At 32.0% G+C, this 21,712-nt stretch overlaps 2 protein-coding genes across 2 annotated transcripts; both read left to right on the forward strand.

Moving 5' to 3' along the window:
* The first annotated feature begins 1,534 nt into the window (after positions 1-1,534).
* On the forward strand, positions 1,535-8,944 carry LOC107453222 (uncharacterized). The gene is made up of 2 exons (XM_016069954.3): positions 1,535-1,763; positions 8,539-8,944. The coding sequence occupies exons 1-2, from the start codon at positions 1,752-1,754 to the stop codon at positions 8,860-8,862; spliced, it is 336 nt and encodes a 111-aa protein (XP_015925440.1). The 5' UTR covers positions 1,535-1,751; the 3' UTR covers positions 8,863-8,944.
* A 10,516-nt stretch (positions 8,945-19,460) lies between these two features.
* LOC107453223 (ATP-dependent RNA helicase glh-2-like) lies at positions 19,461-21,610 on the forward strand. The gene is made up of 2 exons (XM_016069956.3): positions 19,461-19,573; positions 21,271-21,610. The coding sequence occupies exons 1-2, from the start codon at positions 19,562-19,564 to the stop codon at positions 21,493-21,495; spliced, it is 237 nt and encodes a 78-aa protein (XP_015925442.1). The 5' UTR covers positions 19,461-19,561; the 3' UTR covers positions 21,496-21,610.
* Positions 21,611-21,712: the final 102 nt, after the last annotated feature.

Here is a 21,712-nt window from a genome sequence, read left to right on the forward strand (position 1 = left end):
CCGAGTCGCAAAGTCCTCCATGTTCGCTTAACCAAACAATACCTCTGGAGGTACTGATTCAGGAGTTTCCTTGTCTTCTGGATTGGTTCAAAATTACAAGGCTGCGGAGCTGAACACAAGATTGGGTCGGCTGTTCAACGACCGATATAAAATGAAAAAAAAAAAAGATATAGGATATAAAAACAATCTAAGCATTTGGCTTAATGTCTTATCGAAGTGTAATATTCTGGAACCAAATATAAATTAATTATCAAAAATCCCTAATGATTGAACAAGAATTTCAATTAAAAAAAATATTTCTTCCTATTATTATTTGCAGTTTAATTTATTTGTACTAGTTATATTTGTACTTTAATTGCGCTTTTAATTGTACATTTAATTTAACTGATTGTTTACTAATCATTCTCCTTGATAAATATTTTTATAATCATTGCCCAAAAAAGAAGAAAAGAAAAGTATAAATAATAGGGTTCACTTAAGGAAAGTAATGTGGTACACGTAAAAACCAGTTTGATTGCTTGATGAAGTTTGGCGGTGTATCCAACAATCGCATTTCAAATCCTTTCCTATTCCTCTGGTACACAAACATGTTATTCGAAAAAAAAAAAATTCTTCTTTTTTTTAAATCTATTGAGTTACTACTTTAGAAGTCGGGACTGAAATTGAAAATTCTACGATTACCAGCAAAATAAAAATGGAACATTTCCGAGTTCTATTAGGCAATCAAACAGATTTTCATACTTTTCAAATCACCTTCCTCACTCATGAATCGAGATATTTAAAATTTAGAAGAAATTTCAAAAAATTATATTTTTATTTTGACCTAAATTTGGTTCCCAGTAGAACACCGAAGTCAAGCATCTCTGGCTGCGGTCAGTAAGCGGGTGTGTGGTCACTTTGATCAGCCTGAATAGGAACCGAGGGTGCACGGCACCTCGTTAAACTGTTTTACCGTAAAGTTCTCTACTTCGCGTGCAGGTCGCCGGGCTACCGGAGCAGGGGAGCCATCCCCTCTGCAGAAGATCAAAATTGCATTGTCCTATCTTCGGATCATCCTCGGGGATTTTTCCCGGATCATCGCAAATAGCCCAATGTGCTGCTATAGTGCGACGTAAAGTACCAACCTACCATTGATACCTTTTTGAATATATATGAAAAAAATAATTGAGCAATTGTTTTTGATTTAATATTTTAGAACAAATATATATAATTCTCGTAATCTATATTTTTGATAGCATCTATTAGACGGTTTTTCATAATTAAAAATTATCAAAATGTATTTATGATAGAAATTTGAGTGTCGGAAAAAAATGTTTCAAAGGGACACAGGTGCCCCATCTGCATCAAAGGGTTAAGACGACTTAGAATTTTCAATACGTCCTTGAAATTCTTTCGATCAAAAATTTTATTTATCGTTTGAGATTTTAAGGAAAATAATTGTTTTATGAAAGCAGAAGTATACGTTTCCAATAAAATTGTCAAATAAGGTGTGTTTTATGTGTTTCGTGCAAACAGGCATTGTAATAGAATTCTTAACAACAAAAGAATGTCGAACTTGCGTGATGATATTGCTTGAAAATTGAATCAATGGGATTACAATGGTTAAATAATAAACCTATGAAAATTGTTTTTTAATGCGTTTTGAAATATGGTGATAAGGAAATGTTTAAAGAAGATGCATGGTATAAATAACTCGGATTTTAATTAAATTACATATTTGAAAAACCTCTACATTGCAGTGAATATCAAAAATGAAATTTGTAGTAAGTATCAGCACTTTTTATTTAACTTAAAAAAATTCTGTTTAATTTTTATATCTTTAAATCTTGTGATTAATTGTTTACTTCGTTATGATGGTATTCATTAAATCATCTAGCTAAATTAAAAATTGGTTTATCTACATAGCTTAACAATTATTAGCTGCAATAATTATAAATTTTATGTTAAAAAAATTTTAAACTAAACTATGTTATTTAGTTTTTGAAAAGTTTTTAAATTATACTCTTGATCGATATGTTATAAATAAAATTAATTTATTTCTTTATTCCATTCTTTTTAACTATTTTATAACCGTTGTTGAACAGCCGAACCAATTTTTTTTGGTTTACAACTACTAATGTTCAACTCCGTAGCCTTGTAATTTCCAACTCAATCCAGAAGACAAGGGAACTCCTTAGATCAAGTAGTGGGAGGACTTTTTTGATGGAATTCACCTGCATTTGCGTTACATGGAGAGGAAAACCACGCAAATCTCCCACAGTTAGCTTGATGGTAAAGGACTCTAACCCATGATTCGTATACTACTGAGGATATTTAACATCAGCACTGTGGTCGGTGCAAGCCGGATGCAGAATTCGTATCGACCAGCCATCGCCGTTATTCGAACCCGGTTAACGTCATTGGAAGGCGAACGCTCTATCGCCTATATCTATTTAAACTATAATTCATAAACTTGAGCTATGATTCAAAATGGCAGCTCACTCAAAAGTATTCAATGTCAAGTGCTTTGTGCCATATAATAATAAGTCACGTTTACAAAGTATACTAGAGAGCGCTTTATAAGAACTTCTTTTGGTGAAAGCTGCACGATCTTCATGTATGCAATAACATATTATGAGTTTTCTTGACTATTCTATTATAGAAGCAGAAAAACATTTTTCGTTTGTTAACAAAATTATTTTAAGGGACCACAGTTGTACTTAAAATTTTACGACTAATATGTCAAGTTCATAAGAAAATAATTAAATATATGTATTACTAATAACCTAATTATCAGTTACTGATATTTTTACCGTATATATACAAAAAGAATAAAAATATTTTGGAAGGGTTTATTTTTGGAATATTTGGAAAGGTGATCAAAGAAAAAATTCTCCTTTTGACAATACAGTTCGTTGCTTTGAAACTAAACCGTGGTAACTCAAAAAAGCAAGCTTTTCAGGAGAGCGATCTCAAACTTTCGATGACGATTTATCTGCTCTCTAAATTAACTTTATGGAACTATAAAGATAACAGGTTGTTTTTCTAAAAGGGTGACTTTTTTTACAAAAAATGACCCAAAAATCTCATTTTTCGACTTTTTTGAGTTACAACGGTTTAGTTTCAAAGCGACGAGTTGTGCTATTTTAATCATGGCGCATATTGTTTACTAGTGTTTTACGTACTATTATATATTTTTTTAAATGATAACGAATGATGTTTTCTGATAGGTAATTCAGAAGTTTTTAAATTTTTTACTAAATATCAGCATAATACTCAGAAAGATCTTATAAACTGCATGGAAATCGTAGAGTTCTTGTTTTAATCACAAACAATTTTGAAAAAGGTACTAATGAATAATTTGAAAACGTGACTTATCATTATGTTGTCTATCAGTTACTTCAAATGTATTGATGTTAATCAATATCTCATTAATTGACTTCATCATATCAATCAATTGTTAATCAATTGTTAGGAAGAAAAATAGTTAAAAACAATTAAATAATTATTTTATCTTTCAAGCTAATATTAAAAAAAGAGCACAAAAGGCTTTTTTTTTATTCCAGAAGTAAATTGGTAAATTATCTTCTTCTAACTAATTTCTCCATTATCATTTACATAATAAATTTCTTTTTTATCCCTTATATAACTGATCCTAATATCTCTCATTAATTAATGTACTTTTTATAATAAAAATCCTTATTTTCCTTTTTATAATTATTTTCCCAATTACCTCTCACATAATTAATTTCCAAACTATATTTTATCTAACAAATATCCGTATTATTCTTACTATAATTAATTTTCTCATTATTTAATTCACAATTAACATTATTTAAGGAAAACTCACTAAAAATATGCATTATGGGTAGCCTTTATAGAAAACTATGTGTTTAAGCTACATAAAACTGTTTAATCATAAAGCAATTGAATTTTAGAAAAAGCGTGAACCAAATCTTGAGCAATATTAAAATAGGCTACGAGAAATTTAATAAAAAATAAATTAATAAAATATTAATAATTTTAAAACATTTAAAAAAAGGTCAGCAACTTTTCTATGGTTTTGTCATAAAAATTAAGAAATAATATATTAAGTGTAATAATTTTCCAGACATTATTTCATATAAAAGTTTATCTTAAAATGCGTTGCACGAATTTNCTTTTTATAATTAAAATCCTAATTTTCCCCTTTATAAGTAATTCCTCAGTTACCTCTCACATAATTAATTTCCAAACTATATTTTATCTAACAAATATCCCTATTATCCTTACCATAATTAATTTTCTCATTATTTAATTCACAATTAACATTATTTAAAGAAAGCTCGCTAAAAATATGCATTATGGGTAGCCTTTACAGAAAACTATGTGTTTAAGCTACATAAAATCGTTTATCATAAAGCCATTGAATTTTAGAAAAAGCGTGAACCAAATCTTGAGCAATATTAAAATAGGCTACGAGAAATTTAATAAAAAAATAAATTAATAAAATATTAATAATTTTAAAAAAAAGATCAGCATTTTTTCTATGGTTTTGTAAGAAAAATTAAGAAATAAAATATTAAGTGTAATAATTTTCCAGACAATATTACATAAAAAAGTTTATCTTAACGAATACGAATACCTATAATGTCACAAATTAAACACTTTTCACCTTCTTTCTTTAAAAATATTATCGAAAATTCTATCAACATTTTAAGATAAATTTTATTTCAAATGAACTTAATACTTAGAAAATTTACTGAGACTATATGAACTTCATTCTTATAAGTTAGTATTCAATATTTTATACTTTACCTTTTCGTGCAAATACATAAAAAAGCTGTTTTTTTTTATTAAAATTTTTTAAAATTATTTAGTTTTTTACTTTTTCTCCACTAGATTTGTAAACACTTCAAAAACATTTCTAATTCGTTACTGACAGTAAAATTTGATAAGAGGCCAGATGTATTTGTTTTGTATCTATATCCATGACTATATATAGTTCCATTTTACTTCATTATCAAATTATGCAAGTATATGTTTTCAAAACAATATAAATGCTTTTAAAAAGTTAAACACGTCAGGCAGAAATTTAATTCGCGTTATATTTCACGATATATATCATGGAATTATTTAGTGCTATTGGAATCCTAGACTTGGCTACATATTTTCGATAAATAAGTAGAACATTCGGTCTTGGAAAAGAAACAACTATATGACGTTGAAAAAGCATTGAATTTGATTGAAACACTAAAAATGGCACGTTTTATGCTGACATGCCCTTAACAAATCAAATGAGAGATAACGAATTTTTTTCTTTAGTTTCGCTGTAGAAGAAATATTTATCATTCTTTCATTAGTTTCTTTAAATGCGGAATGAAATGCTTACATTTGTTACAACTTTTAGGCATTTTCAATTATTCCTATTTCTTGTAAATTGGTTATACAATAAGTTTTGTTTTCGTCATTTTACACAATTTAAGAAAGAAAGCAAAAAAAAAAAATTAAAAAAAAATTAAAGAGATGGAAAAAAAAGGTCAATAGCAAGTACCATATTTCTAAATATGCGCGATTACAACTCGTTTATTCGAATTTATTTATTTTTTTGAAGGAGTAAAACGGAAAATATGAAACTGCAAAAATCATTTCTTTTCGTTACGAATTTTGATTTGAGGTGTAATATCTCAATATCTATCAATATTATATAAAACACTGTGCATTGTCACTAAGTCGATAAAATTTCATCTTCGCGTAGAATTGAAAACTGAAATTTCAAGTTAGATTAAAACTCATTCGTATTCAAAGCGCCAGCAGCGCAATTTTGGATTCGGATTGCGAAGTGATCCGAAAAGATTAGAAGTGATCCGGAGAGCTGAGAAAGCAGCTTCAAGGGTTGGTGAGCGCAACGAACAGGGGGTGGAGCTTTCTTGTGTTATATAAAACATTAATGCGCATATTATCACAAAACGGGATATTTCTTTTATTTTTTGAGTCGACAATTTAAAAGCATGCAAGGTTTATCGCTAACTTCCATTCGACGAGCCGTGTTGGCTCAGGGGATAGAGGGTTCACCTCCTAATGAGGTGAACTGGTTTTAAATCCCAGCGATGGCTGGTCGATATGAATTCCGCACCCGGCTCACACCGACCACAGTGCTGACATAAAATATCCTCAGTGGTAGACAGATCATGGGTTAGAGTCCCCATGCCACCAGTGCTATTGCCACTACTGCAGTATGTTGAGTGTTAATAGTTTAAGTGCACCTTACAGTCGGGCTAACCATAGGAGTTTTTCGCGGTTTTCCTCTCTATGTAACGCAAATGCGGGTTAGTTCCATCAAAAAGTCTTATACGAAGGTGAATTTCTCCCAATGCTTGATCCAGGAGTTCCCATTGTCTTCTGGATAGGGTTCAAAATTACAAGGCTACTGAGCAATTAGTCCTAAGCACAAAAATTGGGTAGATTGTTCAACGACTGTTATAAAATAAAATAAAAACTTCCGTTCGATAACGTGCTGGCTTCTAGAAACTTTGTAGTTTAATAAACTCTTTTTTTATTGATAATATTCCTCAAAAATGTTGTAAACTTTTCCTAATTTTATTTAATTCATTAAGAATATTGGTTTATTTATTAAAGTTTGACTCTCGGTGTTCTCTCACGANAATAAAGTAAATATTTAACTGTTGTGAAAAGAATCTTATTTAGTTGTACAAAGTACTTCAGCCAAAATTTGGGAGCCACGTAAGAGAATTATATATATTAGATCAGAAACACATCATTAAAAGGCAGAATGCTTTGGTGTTTTCAAAACAAAGCAAACGTTGCCACCGGCGGAAAAGAAATACAGCCAAAATTTGGGAGCCACGTAAGAGAATTATATTTAATAGATTTTATACTTTACTTTTTCGTGCAAACACATAAAAAAGTTGCTTTTTTTTATTAAAATTTTTTAAAATCATTTAGTTTTATGCTTTTTTCCCACTGGATTTGTCAACACTTCAAAAACATTTCTAATTCGTTACTGACAGTAAAACTTGATAAGAGGCCAGATGTATTTGTTTTGCACCTATATCTATGACTATATATAGTTCCGTTTTACTTCGTTATCAAATTATGCAAATATGCTTTCAAAACAATATAAATGCTTTTAAAAAGTTAAACATGTCAGGCAGAAATTTAATTCACGTTATATTTTACGATATATATTATAGAATTATTCAGTGTTATTGGAATCCTAGACTTGGAGACAGATTTGATAAATAAGGAAAACATTTGGTCTTGGATAAGAAATATGACGTTGCAAAAGCATTGGATTCGATTGAAACGCTAAAAATGGCTCGTTTTATACTGACATGCTCTTAACAAATCAAATGAGATATAACGAATTTTTTCTTTAGTTTCGCTGTAGAAGAAATATTTATTATTCTTTCATTAGTTTCTTTAAATGCGGAAAGAAAGGCGTACATTTGTAGCAATTTTTAGACATTTTCAATTATTCTTATTTCTTGTAAATTGTTTATTCAATAAGTTTTGTTTTCGTCATTTCACACAATTTAAGAAAGAAAGCCCCCCCCCCCAAAAGAAAATAAATAAAAAATTAAAGGGATAAAAAAGGAAAGAAAAACGGTCAAAAGCAAGTACCATATTTCTAAATATACGCAATAATAACTCGTTTATTCTTCGAATTTATAAATTTATTTTTATTTAAAGGAGTAAAACAGAAAATATGAAACTGCAAAAATCATATCTTTTCGTTACGAATTTTGATTTGAGCTACAATATCTCAAAATATCTATTAATATAATAAAGACACAGTGCATTTATATTTATTTATAACCGTCGTTGAACAGCTGACCAAATTTTATGGGTTTACGTCTCCTAATATTCAACTCAGTAGTCTTGTAATTTTGAACCCAATTCAGAAGAGAAGGAACTCGTGGATCAAGTATTGGGAGGAATTTGCCTTCGTGGAGGACTTTTTGACGGAATTAACCCGCATTTGCGTTACATGGAGAGAAAGACCACTAGAACCTCCCACGGTTAGCCTGACGGCAAGGGGACTCTAACCCATGATCCGTCTACCACTGAGGATATTTCACGTCAGTTCCTTTAACTAATTTTTAGGAATCATCTAAAACTATGTACAAATCAAGATTAAAGTCAGAAAAGTCAGTGTTTGCCATTCGTTATTAAGGCTAGAAACAGCAAAGGGATGAATTAAAATTATCAGAAGCCAGTTTAGTTATTTAAAATGCATACACGTCTCATTACGTTATCCTGTCAGTGTCACCGGGAAATGAATTAAGTTTAGATAACTTTAATCACTATTTTGCGTGAACTGAACTAATTTGGGATTGGTTTGCGTTCTTAAAGTTTTTTTACTTTCGCCTTCATATCAAATAGCTATTATATAAATGTTATATATAATATAATATTATAACTATTATATATAATATAAATTTTAAACTTCATTAATTCCCTTTTGACAGGGATTCTAAATATATAAATATTAAGAGCAGCGGTGTTTAAGGACATTTATTGACGAAGCCTATATTGTAGTGACATATTATTTTTCAGGTACTTCTCCTTTCTACTGTTTTTGTGATAACAGTGCATGGAGCTCCTCAATTCCCTGGAATGCCCGGCGGAATGCCTGCTGGAATGCCTGCTGGAATACCTGGATTAGATGCATTGGGTCAAATGGCTGGGAATGTTGGAGCTGGAATGAATATGGGATTTGGTGGTGGAATAGGAGCAAATGGCGGAGCCGGAGCCGGAGGAGCAGCAGGAGCAGGAGGAGGAGCAGGTGCAAATGCAAATATGGGAGCAAATCTGGGATTTGGACTTGGAGCAAATGCGGGTGCCAATGGTGGAGGTGGAGGTGGATTTGGAAGAAAATGAATAAATGCAACTACTTTTGTCAATTTGAATACTTTTAATTTGTAGATAGTATTGGAGAAATTAAAATGTTTCAAAAGTCTGATTGCGTGAAATTATTTAAAATTATTTTAGTTTTGATTTTGATTTTATGCAAATATTGTGTGAAAAGAACAATGTTATTATCATTTTTACTCACCATTTTTTTACAATTTTAATATATTAATTATCGTCAGCGAAAATTACATAATTTAAAATAATGAACGTATAATAGTTATACAAGATCTGGAATGACTCTGTTAATTATTACTCGAAATTCGTCTAAAAATTTGTTTTAACAGAATAACAAAACTGTTTTACAATTTCGCATTCAGTTGTATGAAAGCGCACTTTTATGCTAATTTTAAAAAAGGTTTTGAAGTAGAAAGGTAAATCCTTAATTCGCTTCTTAATGCTACCTAACTTCAACTTTAGACTATTTTAAAGCATTACTTTTTAAAAAAAACTGAGATATTCTGTTTCTTATAAATGTACATATGACAAATTTTCATTTACAAGTTAATTAAATAATTGATATAAACAAACAAATAACAAATAANGTTAATTACTAGCAAATTGATAAATATAATTTTATTTTACGAAATTAAATGGATTCTGCAAAATAACTAATTTATTAAATTTTTAGTTTTTAAATTTTTATTTATTAAATTACACTTATTTTTATAAAATGCAAACTTTGGGCAAAGCTAATATTTTAATGCACGTTATTTTTTGTTTTAATTTAAAATCTTGATTATATGTAGTGTTTTATTTTTTATAGTAGTTGTAACACGTATTAATACTAAATTCAGTAAATGACCTATCTCTCAATTAATATTTAACATTGATTTTCAAAATTTAAAAGAAATATAAAAGCCGAATTCCATTTAACTAATATTATTCTACTAAATAAATACTTAATTAAATTTCAAACTACTACACTCTATTAAATAAATTAAATTACAACACATTTTTATTCCCACAAGTCATAGTCATAAGGCTAATGTTGACAAACACTTTTTTTTAGTTAAAATTGCATTTTAAAAAGCGCACGTTCAATTAAGGTTATGCCCCATTTGAAATAAAATAAACGCCTATATAAGATTATGCACCATTTGAAATAAAATAAACGTTCAAAAAAGCTTATGAACCATCTCAAACAAAAATAAAGGTTAGAAATTTATTTAAAAAAGGCTGAACATGTTAAAATTGATGATTAGTACACGGCTTTTGCCAATTTATAAAAACTGTGTACATTAACCACTACCCCTCACACGTGAAAAAAATGAAGCATATAAAAAGAAAAGTTTTTTTCTCTATTATTTTTGAGTGTATATAGAGTTGATTGAATTGAATTCAATACATTATGAGGTCCATAACATGTAAAAAACACGTTATATAAGTTATATTACTAGTTATTTCATATAACCTCAAACAAATAAGTTATATAGCCACAGAAATTAAGAAACAGGAAATAGATATAAATGAAAAGAGCACAAGGGAAAAATGAATGCAAAACAAGACTTTTAAAAACTAAAATCTCTCTTATACAAATTTGTAAAAAAAAAAAAAATACGCTAAAAAATGCTAACAAACCAATAGACTGCAACTAGCTGCTGGTTAGTAGTTGAATATATGGATATTGAGAACCCACTATTGTCTCTGGCCAAATAACTCGATGCACTATAAGATTCTACGTAAAATCTTAATTAATAGGTGATACTATATAGCTTTATTGTTTTTACGAGGCTGAAACCGGTTTGCACTTCTTTACGTTCGTGTATCCATTGGTTACATTAGACGATACATAATATAAATTCGACGATTGGATAAATCAGACGATATATTATATAAACATAGAATATTTAATATATGAGGTATTATATTGGTATATTATAATAATTAGACCAAATTATTAGACGAAATGTAGTTTTTAAGTAATGAAATGTTTTGCACGAATTTATATGCAATACTTGTAAAGGGTTTTTATTCGGGTGATTTTTTATATACTTCCTAGTAGAATTTATTTATATAAATTTATTTATTTAATATAAATTCGACGATTGGATAAATCAGACGATATATTATATAAACATAGAATATTTAATATATGAGGTATTATATTAGCATATTATATAATAATTAGACCAAATTATTGGACGAAATGTAATTTTTAAGTAAATACATGTTTTGCACGAATTTATATGCAATACTTGTATATTTGAACATACATGTAAAGGGTTTTTATTCGGGAGATTTTTTATATACTTCCTAGTAGAATTTATTTTAAATTGCATTTTCGTATTGCTTTACAACGTTAACCAATTGATACACGAACGCAAAAAATTCAAACCGCGTAAAAACAATAAAGCTGTATAGTATCACCTGATAATTAAGATTTTACATAGAATCTTATAGTGCGTCTAATAATTTGGTCAGGGACTACAGATATTAATAATTGGGTTGGAAAGACATGTCTGACACAAACACGTGTAGTGCATGTCATATGAACAATATCCTGAATCCGAATGGCTGAGATTGTACTCAGACGGCTTTGAGGTAAAAGATAATGCTGTAGCCGGCGTAAACTCTTCTTACAGTATGCACGTGTGGGTGTTACAGGTCAAATTTTGATGCTGAAATCCTTACTTTATCATTAGCTTTATAAAATCTCATGTTAAAAAACAACTGTTTCTCAAAGGCAGACATTTTGGGTGATTTCAAAGCAACCATATTGGCTGTCGTCATATTTTATTTTTTTATTTTTATAACTGTCGTTGAACAGCCGACCCAATTTGATGGGTTTACGACTACTAATGATCGACTCCGCAGCCTTTTAATTTTGAAACCAATCTAGAAAACATAGGAAATCCTGGATAAAGTATTGGGAGAAATTTGCCTTCATGGAGGACTTTTTGATGGAGCTAGCCCACATTTGAGTTACATGGAGAGGAAGACCACCAGAACCTCCCACGGTTAGCCTAACGGCAAGGGGACTCTAACCTATGATCCCCTTACCGCTGAGGATATTTCACGCCAGCACTGTCGGCTTACACCGACCACAGTGCTGGCGTGATACAAATTCCGATATTCCGACAAATTCCGATACAAATTCCACCGGATGCGGAATTTGTATCGACTGGGATTCGAACCTGGTTCGCCTCAGTCTGAGGCAAATGCTCTACCCCCTGAGCCATCGCGTCTCTCGCTGTCATCATAAATCTTTACAGACAAAATCAGACCATTCTAAAAATAAATTAAAAGCTTAAATGAAGCCGTGATGTCTCAGATAATAGAGCGTTCACCTTCCAATGTGGTCACCCGGGTTCGAATCCCACCGATAGCAGGACAATACGCGACCGAATCCGCAATCGACTTGCACCAACCTCATATGAATCCGCATCCGGCTTGCACCAACCACAATGCTGACTTGAAATATTCTTAGTGGTAGACGGATCATGGGTTAGAGTCCCTTTTGTGATCAGGCTAACCGTGGGAGGTTCTCGTGGTCTTCCCCTCCATCTATCTATGACATAGCCGAATCAAATGCTTCCATGAGTCTTGATTATTGCTTCTGCGATTTGGTTGATGTTATCGTCATAAAGGTCAATCAATGACTGCAAGACTCCTATTTCTCTCAGATTAGCACTCATTACTGGACACTTAAAGATGTGGCATGGTGCCTGCTGTGTATCTGGGTAGTTTTCACAATTCCTATATACTTTCCTGCCCTCTCTGTCGATCTTCATGCCTCTGTGGTGATCGGTTCTCAGCCTGGCTGTAGTTTTTGTTGTAGCTCTATCTGCATTTATATTACAAATCATGTGTTTCGTTGGAATTGATTTTTCACTTAGTTTAGATATAGCAATTGCATTTGCATCTTGAATTGAGACGTTACAGTCATTAATGTTGAGAATTCTGACTTCCTTGGCTAATTTATCTGCATTTTCATTGCCTGCAATGTCAACGAGTGCTGGTGTCCGCTGAAAAGTACAGGTTCTGCTTAAATCCTGAAGATCATGAAGATTTGAAGTGATTTCTTGGGTGATAGAAGAGTCCTCTTTTAAAATTGCTTGGAGGGTGGCCTTCGAGTCGCAGAAGATAACAAGGCCCTTTGCTTGCTCAGAGGTGGGAAGGGTTTTATACATATTAAGGGCCTCCAAAATTGCCCGTAGCTCACAGGTGAAGTTAGAGGCTAAGGCACCTGCTCCAAATTTACCTTGTTGAGGGGAATTACTTAAAGTAGTTAAAAAACACTCCGGAGCCTTCATTTGTGATAGTTTTATCAAAGGAACCATATGTATATGCATGTTCAAAGTTCTCTTTTGGTAACAGTTCAATTGTCCTGAGTCCTTTTTCTTTAATGATGTCATTGTTTTCGTTTTTATTGCATGGCTCCAAGAGGTCAGTGTGGATAGTTGTGTTCAGTGGAAGCCTTTTGTGGAAGATTGGTTCTTGTAGAATAACATATTTGTTGTGCTCAAAGCCTACGATTGCTCTGATATCTCTATTGTATTGCATGGGTGAAGATCTTTTCAGTTATATCTTGGCATTCCATTCTTCGAAGGTGATTCGGGAAATATGTTTAGGTACGCGACTTCGTGCTTTGTTGGTGAACCTTATCATAGTTATTTTCCTTCTCTTTTGAAGATTTTCCAGATCGCAACCTCTGATTATCTTGCCATTGTTGGTGGAAGACACTGCGCCGGTTATTATCCTTGCAACTCTCGCTTGTACGCTTTCCGACTTGTTTAGGGCGGTATCAGAGGCATGCACCCAGATCGGTGAGGCATACTCCATAATTGGTCTAATGAGTGAGGTATATGTGGTCTTTAAGGTTGTGGGAGAAGCTGCCCAGTCAGCGCCGCAAAGACTTCTGATGATTTTTGAGCTCTTTCGGAAACTGTCTTCACATGCTCAGTGAATCTCAATTCGGCATCTAGAGTTATTCCCAGATACTTAGGGTTGGATGTTTTCATGAAACATTATCCTTCAATATATAGTTTTGGATCTATTGCACTCCTGTGCTTTCTATCTGTTGAGAAGACTCAAACGGTGCTTTTTCAGCATTAATCTTTAGCTTTAGATTTTGCGTCCATTTGATGATAAAATTGAGGGACTTCTGAAGAGGCCTTTCTGAGTTGTTGATGTCTCTGCTCGTGTACCAAATCACGATATCATCAGCGTAACAGACCACTTTGGCTTCATTGTCAAGGTTGGGGTGAATGTCATTTATATGTAGCAGGAAGAGTAGAGGACTCAGGACAGAACCCTGCAGAACACCAGCAAAGACATTCGTGTATCTAGACAAACGGCTATTGTATCGCACTCTTATTTTTCTCTTGCTCAGGAAGTCATTTATCCAAATGACTTATTGGATGCGGGAATTGATTCCAGCTAAAAGGTAGAGAGAACTAATCAACAACAAGACAACAAACCCATTCCTCCAGAATCACATGCATGAAAGATATGTTTAGGAGAAAATAATAGGTACCTTTAACACGTTGAATGCCCTGGGGGTTACCAGTGACCGGCATTGAGTTGTTCGTATCGCCACTGGGGTCACCGGTGACCAGTGAAGCCAAGATTATTAGAAACACACAGTTCGAGTAAATTTTTAATGCGTTTAATTTTTTTTTATATTATTATCGTTACTAAACTGGTTTGAAGAAATTAATACAATACATACTGAGAAAATCACTTTGGCCAGACGGGCAAGCCATGTAAAATTAGCGTGGCATTTAACGTGCTAAAAACGTCCAAGAAGTAAATTCAGTGGGTAAATCCTGGACCTATATCCAAGATAACGGGAAAATACGTTACCAAAAACCTCATATTGTAGCTTGGGCAAACTCTAGACAGACCACGACTGCTTGGAAGAACATCTGAATAGAATAGGTATACTTCGGTCAAATATTTGTCAAATCTGTATAGGGAGTGCTGAACAACTTCTTTTGTGACGAGGAACTTGGTGATATAGCCCAATGATATTGGACTGCTAGAACTTTGACCGAAATCTACCCGTCTTTATCTTCCGTTTTCTTCGCTAATCCTTTTCTTGTTCATATTCACTTATATTCTTCTTAATTAGTTTATGATAATTTTGTGCATGGGCTGTATATTTCTGTCTCCATTTCTTGGAGACATTGCTTGATCTCCATGGATAGAAATTACAACTAGCAATATCTAACAACAACAACATAAGTTATTAACTTCGACCTTATCGATTTCTAAGTAAAAAGAAAGTTAATGTATTTTCTCATTTTTCTAAGCACAAACAACTTCAAAATATTTCTAAGTGCAAACCAGGGCTAAAGAGAATAGAAGAGCTAGTTCACTCCGCTCTTAGAGCTGAAGCTACGATTTCCCTCCTCATGACGTCACTCTGTCCACAGATCTCGGAGATCGCAAGCGAAGATACTATGATAACTTTGCATCTTTCTCTTTGTAAAAATAAGTTAGACTTTTTCTGGTTATTAGCTTTCAAACTTTGCGTTATTAACACATTATTTCCGTTCATAAACATAGTTCAAAAAAACCTTCTTGGCCATTATATTAAAAAAAAAATACCATTTTAAACTTATAAAAATACTTTACGAGTTGGTGAAAATGACACTATAAATACTTTATTTTAAAAAGTTCAGTTTTAACTTTAATTATTAAGAAAAATGAGAGCATATATCGAGACTTTTTAATCTACATATTCTTTTATAACAATAAGTTGAGTTAAATTTAGAGTACCTGATTTTAAAATATGCCATTAATTTGTTCATACTTAATCATTAGGAAACATCAACCTTAAACGCTAATTACTGAAACAAAAAAATAATTTAGGCTCATAATGACATTAGAAATTTTACAATTGCTTATAGATATTTAAATTTACGATGATATAATTTGTAGATATTTAAATTTAAGAGAATATAATTTTTAAAAGAATCATAAATATTTAGAATAACTACATTAAAAATATGTTATGAAATTAGGAGAATTTCAACTATATACTATATAATTTATTTATACTTTTTATTTACATTTTAATTTTCTTTGACTTTATAAATTTTTTAATTTTTTTCACCTACTTTTCTTTTTGAAGTAACGAGGTGGTGTCTATTTAGATAATGAATTTTTATAAAAGTTCTTAACGATAGAATAAACGTATTGCTGTTTTATATTAACTGTGTCATTTCGGAATCCATTCTTTACATAGTTGTTCATTTANCTAAAATTAGAGAATCAACAACAAGACAACAAACCCATTCCTCCAGAATCACATATATGTATGTTTAGGAGAAAATAATAGATACCTTTAACACGTTAAATGCCATGGGGGTCACCGGTGGCCGGCACTGAATTGTTCGTATCGCCATGGGGGTCACCGGTGACCAGTGAAGCCAAGATTATTAGAAACACATAGTTCGAGTAAATTTTTAATGCTTTTTATTTTTTTTATATTATTATCGTTATTAAAATGGTTTGAAGAAATTAATGCAATCCATACTGAGAAAATCATTTTGGCCAGACTGGCAAGCCATGTAAAATTAGCGTGGCATTTACCGTGTTAAAAACGACCAAGAAGTGAATTCAGTGGGTAAATCCTGGACCTATATCCAAGATAACGGGAAAATATGTTACGATAAACCCCGTATTGTAGCTGTGGCAAATTCTAGACAGACCACCACTGCTTGGCAGAACGTTTGAATAGAATAGGTATACTTCAGTCAAATATCTGTAAAAAGAATGCTGAACAACTTCTTATGTGACCAGGAATAAGTCTCAGAAACTTGGTGAAATAGCCAAATGATATTGGACTGCTAAAACTTTGATCGAAATCTACCCGTCTTTATCTTACTCTTTCTTCACTAATCCTTTTCCTTGTTTATGTTTACTTATAATCTTCTTAACTAATTTATGATAATTTCGTGCATGGGCTGTATATTTCTGTCTCCATTTCTCCATTGTGAGACATTGCTTGATCTCCATGGATAGAAATTACAGCTAGCAATATCTAACAACAATAACATAAGTTATTAACTTCGACCTTATCGAATTCTAAGTAAAAAGAAAGTTAATGTATTTTCTCTTTTTTCTAAGTACAAACAACTCTAAGATATTTATAAGTGCAAACACCTTCTGAATTTTTCTCAGTCCATTCTTTTCGAAAATATTTCTAAGTCCAAAAAACTTCAAAATATTTCTAATTACGAAAAACTTTCTAAGATTTTTCAAAAGATTAACAAGTTCAGAACTTTTATAACTACAAAGAATTTCAAACATTTTCTAAGTTAAAACAACTTCAAAGTTTTCTAAGTACCAGCAACTTCAAAATATTTCAAAGAACAGACGTTGACGAACAAACGTTTCTAAGAACATTTAGGACGTTGTTTGTAGTAAGAAACATTGTGACGTTGTTTGTATTTAGAAATGTTTTGAAGTAGCTTGTACGTAGAAAAATTAGAAGACGTGTCAGACTTAGAAATACCTTTACTACTACTTGACCTTTAAATATTTTTTCAAGTGCTTTAAACTTTGAAAAACTCCGAAGTTGTTTGTACTTAGAAAAAACCTGAAACTGTTAATCTTTAAATAAAATCTTAGAAAAGTTTTTTGTAATTAGAAATACTTTGAGGTTTCTTCGACTTAGCAATATTTTTAAACTCTTTGGAAAGTTCTTGCGATCTTAGTTGTAACTATTGACACAAAATTTATTCTTGAAATTCAACAATAAAACTGTTTTTAACAAAAAATTTAATTAAAAATTAGAAAATGATGAGATGGGTTGATCATATCTGGACTGAGAAATAGAGTGTAGTCAAAGCTACCAGATTCTATTAAAATCTATTGTGTTTCTGTCTCTATGAGAACACCAAAAAATACGATAATTTTTACCGATGATGATTTTTGGTCAATTTAACAATAAAATATTGTTTTATTACCATGTTGTTTGGTAGCAAAAGTGGAAAAATTCGGTAATTTTACAATCATGGCGTAAAAACCTTTTATAGGTTTACATTAACAGGTTTTTGCTAAGTTAAAATGAACCTTCTTTTGCTGTCTGGGAAGGTTGGTAATTCTATTAGAATTTCTTCCTTTGTGTATACCCTTGTAATTGTTCTCAAGCCAAAGGGGAAAAAAAGAGTCAAACCAATGAATTAGATGGTCAGAATATTTAGCTGTCTAATTACAGTATACGAGTAAAAAATTTAATAGTTAAAAAAATATGCAAAATGAAAAATAAAGCATCTGGTCAGAAAAACAATTCTAGCAGAAAAGAGAAACTATAAAACTTTGAGATATGTGCGTTGGCAGGACAGCACTTCATTAGGGCCTGCTAACACTTGTTGTTGCTAACTTAGTAGCTTGTTTGCTAAGCAAATCGTATAAAATTGTATTGCGATTTTCGGGGGTTGGTAAACGTCAGCGAACAGGGGGATGAGCCTACTTTTAGAAGATAATGACTCTTTTTTCTTGAAAGCAATTAACGAAGCAAGAATAAACAATCTAGAATTTTTAATTGCCTATATTGACTATTTCGCTATTTGACTATTTCGCTTATCGATTTGCGGTTAGTTTCATTCAATTAGGCAAAGAAAAAAAAAAAAGGAACTAGAAAGAAGTCAATATCTCTTTTATGTACTGATAAAAACAGTTTTTGCAATTTTCTGTTTTTCCACAATCTGGAAAATATGGTCCTAATTCTACAATCAAGATGTTTGGACCACCTAATTTTAACTTAATTTCAGCGTACTTCATCCTACCTCTGTCCTGCAGTGGACCGATCGTTAAGACACGGTTCAAAGCAGATCACCGAAGTCAAGCAACACTGGCTGCTGTCAGTGTGCGGGTGGGTGACGACTTGGATCAGACTGCGTAGGGATCGAGGGTGTGCGGTATCAGCTTTCGTTCAACTGTTCTACCGTAAAGTGCTCGACTTCGCTTGCAGGTCGTCGGGCTACCGAAGCGGGGGTGCCATCCCCTTGCCCATTTTGCAGCTCTAGTGCGACGTAAATAAACTACAACAACAACGGCGCGACAAGAGAGCTAAGTTAAAGAAAATGAAACGTTCCTACACACAAAACTTATAAAAAAATTTAAATGAAGTCGAGGACCTAATTACAATAAAATCATAAAAATGAACAGTAATTATTTTTGGGACATTTAAAAAAAAAAGATCCTAAAGTAAATTTCTTTTTCTTTTCTACAAAATAAAAATAATAATTTTTAATATATTTTATTCCCATTGTTCAGTAGCACTTTTTTCAATTTCAAATAGTTTGAGCAAATAGTTTTCAACATGAAAACTTCTGATATCCCACTAAGTTTGCACGAATATTTCGATTAAAAAATAGTTTCGCAACGAACGAAACGGAATTACATATCGTGCGTAAATATGTTTGCATTTTTTTTTTAATCTCATGCGAAATTCTTCCCATCTGGGATTTCAAAATTGAATATAGCTTGAAGAACAATGATAGACATGACAACTTATAATCAACCTTGTTATGAGGAATATTTATTTATTGCTTTTCGGAGAAATCAATAAGGAAGTGATTGAATTCGGTAGCACGAAGTAAATACAGAATTTTTGTATAAAATGACGTAAGCTTTTGGTGAACCTTATCAGGATCTACACAATCCATCAAGTTGTTTTAAGTGATTTCATACTTTTTGCATTTCAATAACCATGAAAATAACGGTAAGTATGTTTCCTACGGCTTTCTTGACTACACTAACGTCCAAATTTTGAGGGTAAGGTGTCCTAATCCTTTGGAAAATGGTGTGTTTATTCAGAAGAAGTACGTCTCTAAAAGTCAAAATTATCATCCGCTCTAGCTAAAGCATATTTAAAGTTAGCTTCTCCAGCCATTATGTTCGAGATCTGGTTGCTATCTCTAGATTTTATTTCACTCAGCAAAAACCTTTTAAGGTAAACCTTAAGCGGTTTGTTATGCGCCTTACCTGTAGGCCCTCTAACCTTAAGACAAGATCTGTGACAATCTGCTCCATTCTAAGCACATTACCCTAAGCACAGTTTCAAAAGTTCGCCAAAATTGGTGAAAATAATTCATGACTGGAATAAAAGCATCTGAGCTAGGTGTAAACTTTCTCAATAATTGGTGTTTAGATTTAACTACAACCTTTATAGTGTTGTTGTTGTTGTTCATTTACATCGCACTGGAGCTGCACAATAGGCTATTGGCGACGGTCTGGGAAACATCCCTGAGGATGATCCGAAGGCATGCCATCACAATTTTGATCCTCTGCACAGAGTATGGCACCCCCGCTTCGGTAGCCCGACGACCTGCGCGCGAAGTCGAGCACTTTANTCCACTTACTTAGTAAAAGGATGGGAATAAGGCTGACTCGAGGAAAAATCGTTCATGTATCATGTGACTATCTTTGCAACACGTGACCGCAGCCTGTGATGCTTGACTTCGGTGATCTGCTGGGAACCGTATCTTAACGATCAGTCCACTGCGGGATCCTTTATAGTGTAAATGAACGTTCGATTCGGTATTAGTATTTCTTTTTAGTTTTTAAGAACCAAATTCGGCGAAGTATTACATTACAGTTACCAACAGTGCACGATTATTTTAAAACAGTAACTATCTTCAAGAATGTTTGAGAAATATCGTAGTTAACCATTTTCTATATACAGTCTCTGGCAAATTATTGGACGCACTATAAGATTCTTTGCAAAATCTTAATTATCAGATGATACCATACAGCTTTATTGTTTTTACGCGACTGAAACCGATTTGCACTTGTTTACATTCGTGTATCAAGGGTTAAATTAGACGATATATAACATAAATTCGACGACTGGATAAATTCGAAGATATACTTTATAAATATAGAATATTTATTATATCAGGTATTATATTAGTATATTATAATAATTAGAGCAAACTATTGGACGCACACTAGTGCTTTAATAATGACATGCTTTGCACGAGTTCATATGCTATACTTTTATATGTAAACATACATGTAATGGGTATTTATTCAGGAGATATTTCATATACTTCCTATTTGTATTTATTTTTAACGTATTGCATTACAATGTTAATCATTGGATACACAAACATAAACAAGTGAAAACCGGAATCAGTCGGGTAAAAACAATAAAGCTGTATAATGTCACCTTATGATTAAGATTTTACATAGAATCTTATAGTGCGTCGAATAATTTGGCCACGGACTGTATATCAATAGCTGCGTTTCATTAGAATTATTGAAGGATGTTATAGAATGAGCATAGAAAGTAACTGAAAGTTGGTTTTAGTATCAAATAAAGTTGTTTTTAGTACGTCATTTGTTTCACATTTAATGCATTATTTATTTAGATTGATTCTATCACAAATGAACGTTGTGTATTTGCTTCATTTTCAGGTATTTATTCTGTCGGCTATGTTGATGATGGCACATGGACTTCCCCAAGTAAACAATAGGGATGTTAATGGATATAATCGTGATGCAGGGCCGACCTCGAATAGAGCAGGAAGTGGAGGTAATACAGGAATGGGAGGTAATACAGGAGGTACTGTAGGATTTGGTTTTGGAGTGAATGGTGGAATCGGAGGTGGAACTGGAACTCAAGCTGGGGCAGGGAAGTGACTTGTTATGTAAAAATACTACAATTCAGTCTGTAGTGTTTTAATACTTCAGAAAGACATGCAATGATTTTTGTCAAGCAATTAAACATTTTAAAATAAAAAGGTGATTAAATATGTTTTATGTATACTGTTTTTTACATCTTTTTCCCTCTATATATGCACATAAAACTGAAAATTCTCATATATATATATATATATATATATATATATATATATAT

Source organism: Parasteatoda tepidariorum, chromosome 6, assembly GCF_043381705.1.
Source record: "Parasteatoda tepidariorum isolate YZ-2023 chromosome 6, CAS_Ptep_4.0, whole genome shotgun sequence".
Classification (NCBI taxonomy): domain Eukaryota; kingdom Metazoa; phylum Arthropoda; class Arachnida; order Araneae; family Theridiidae; genus Parasteatoda; species Parasteatoda tepidariorum.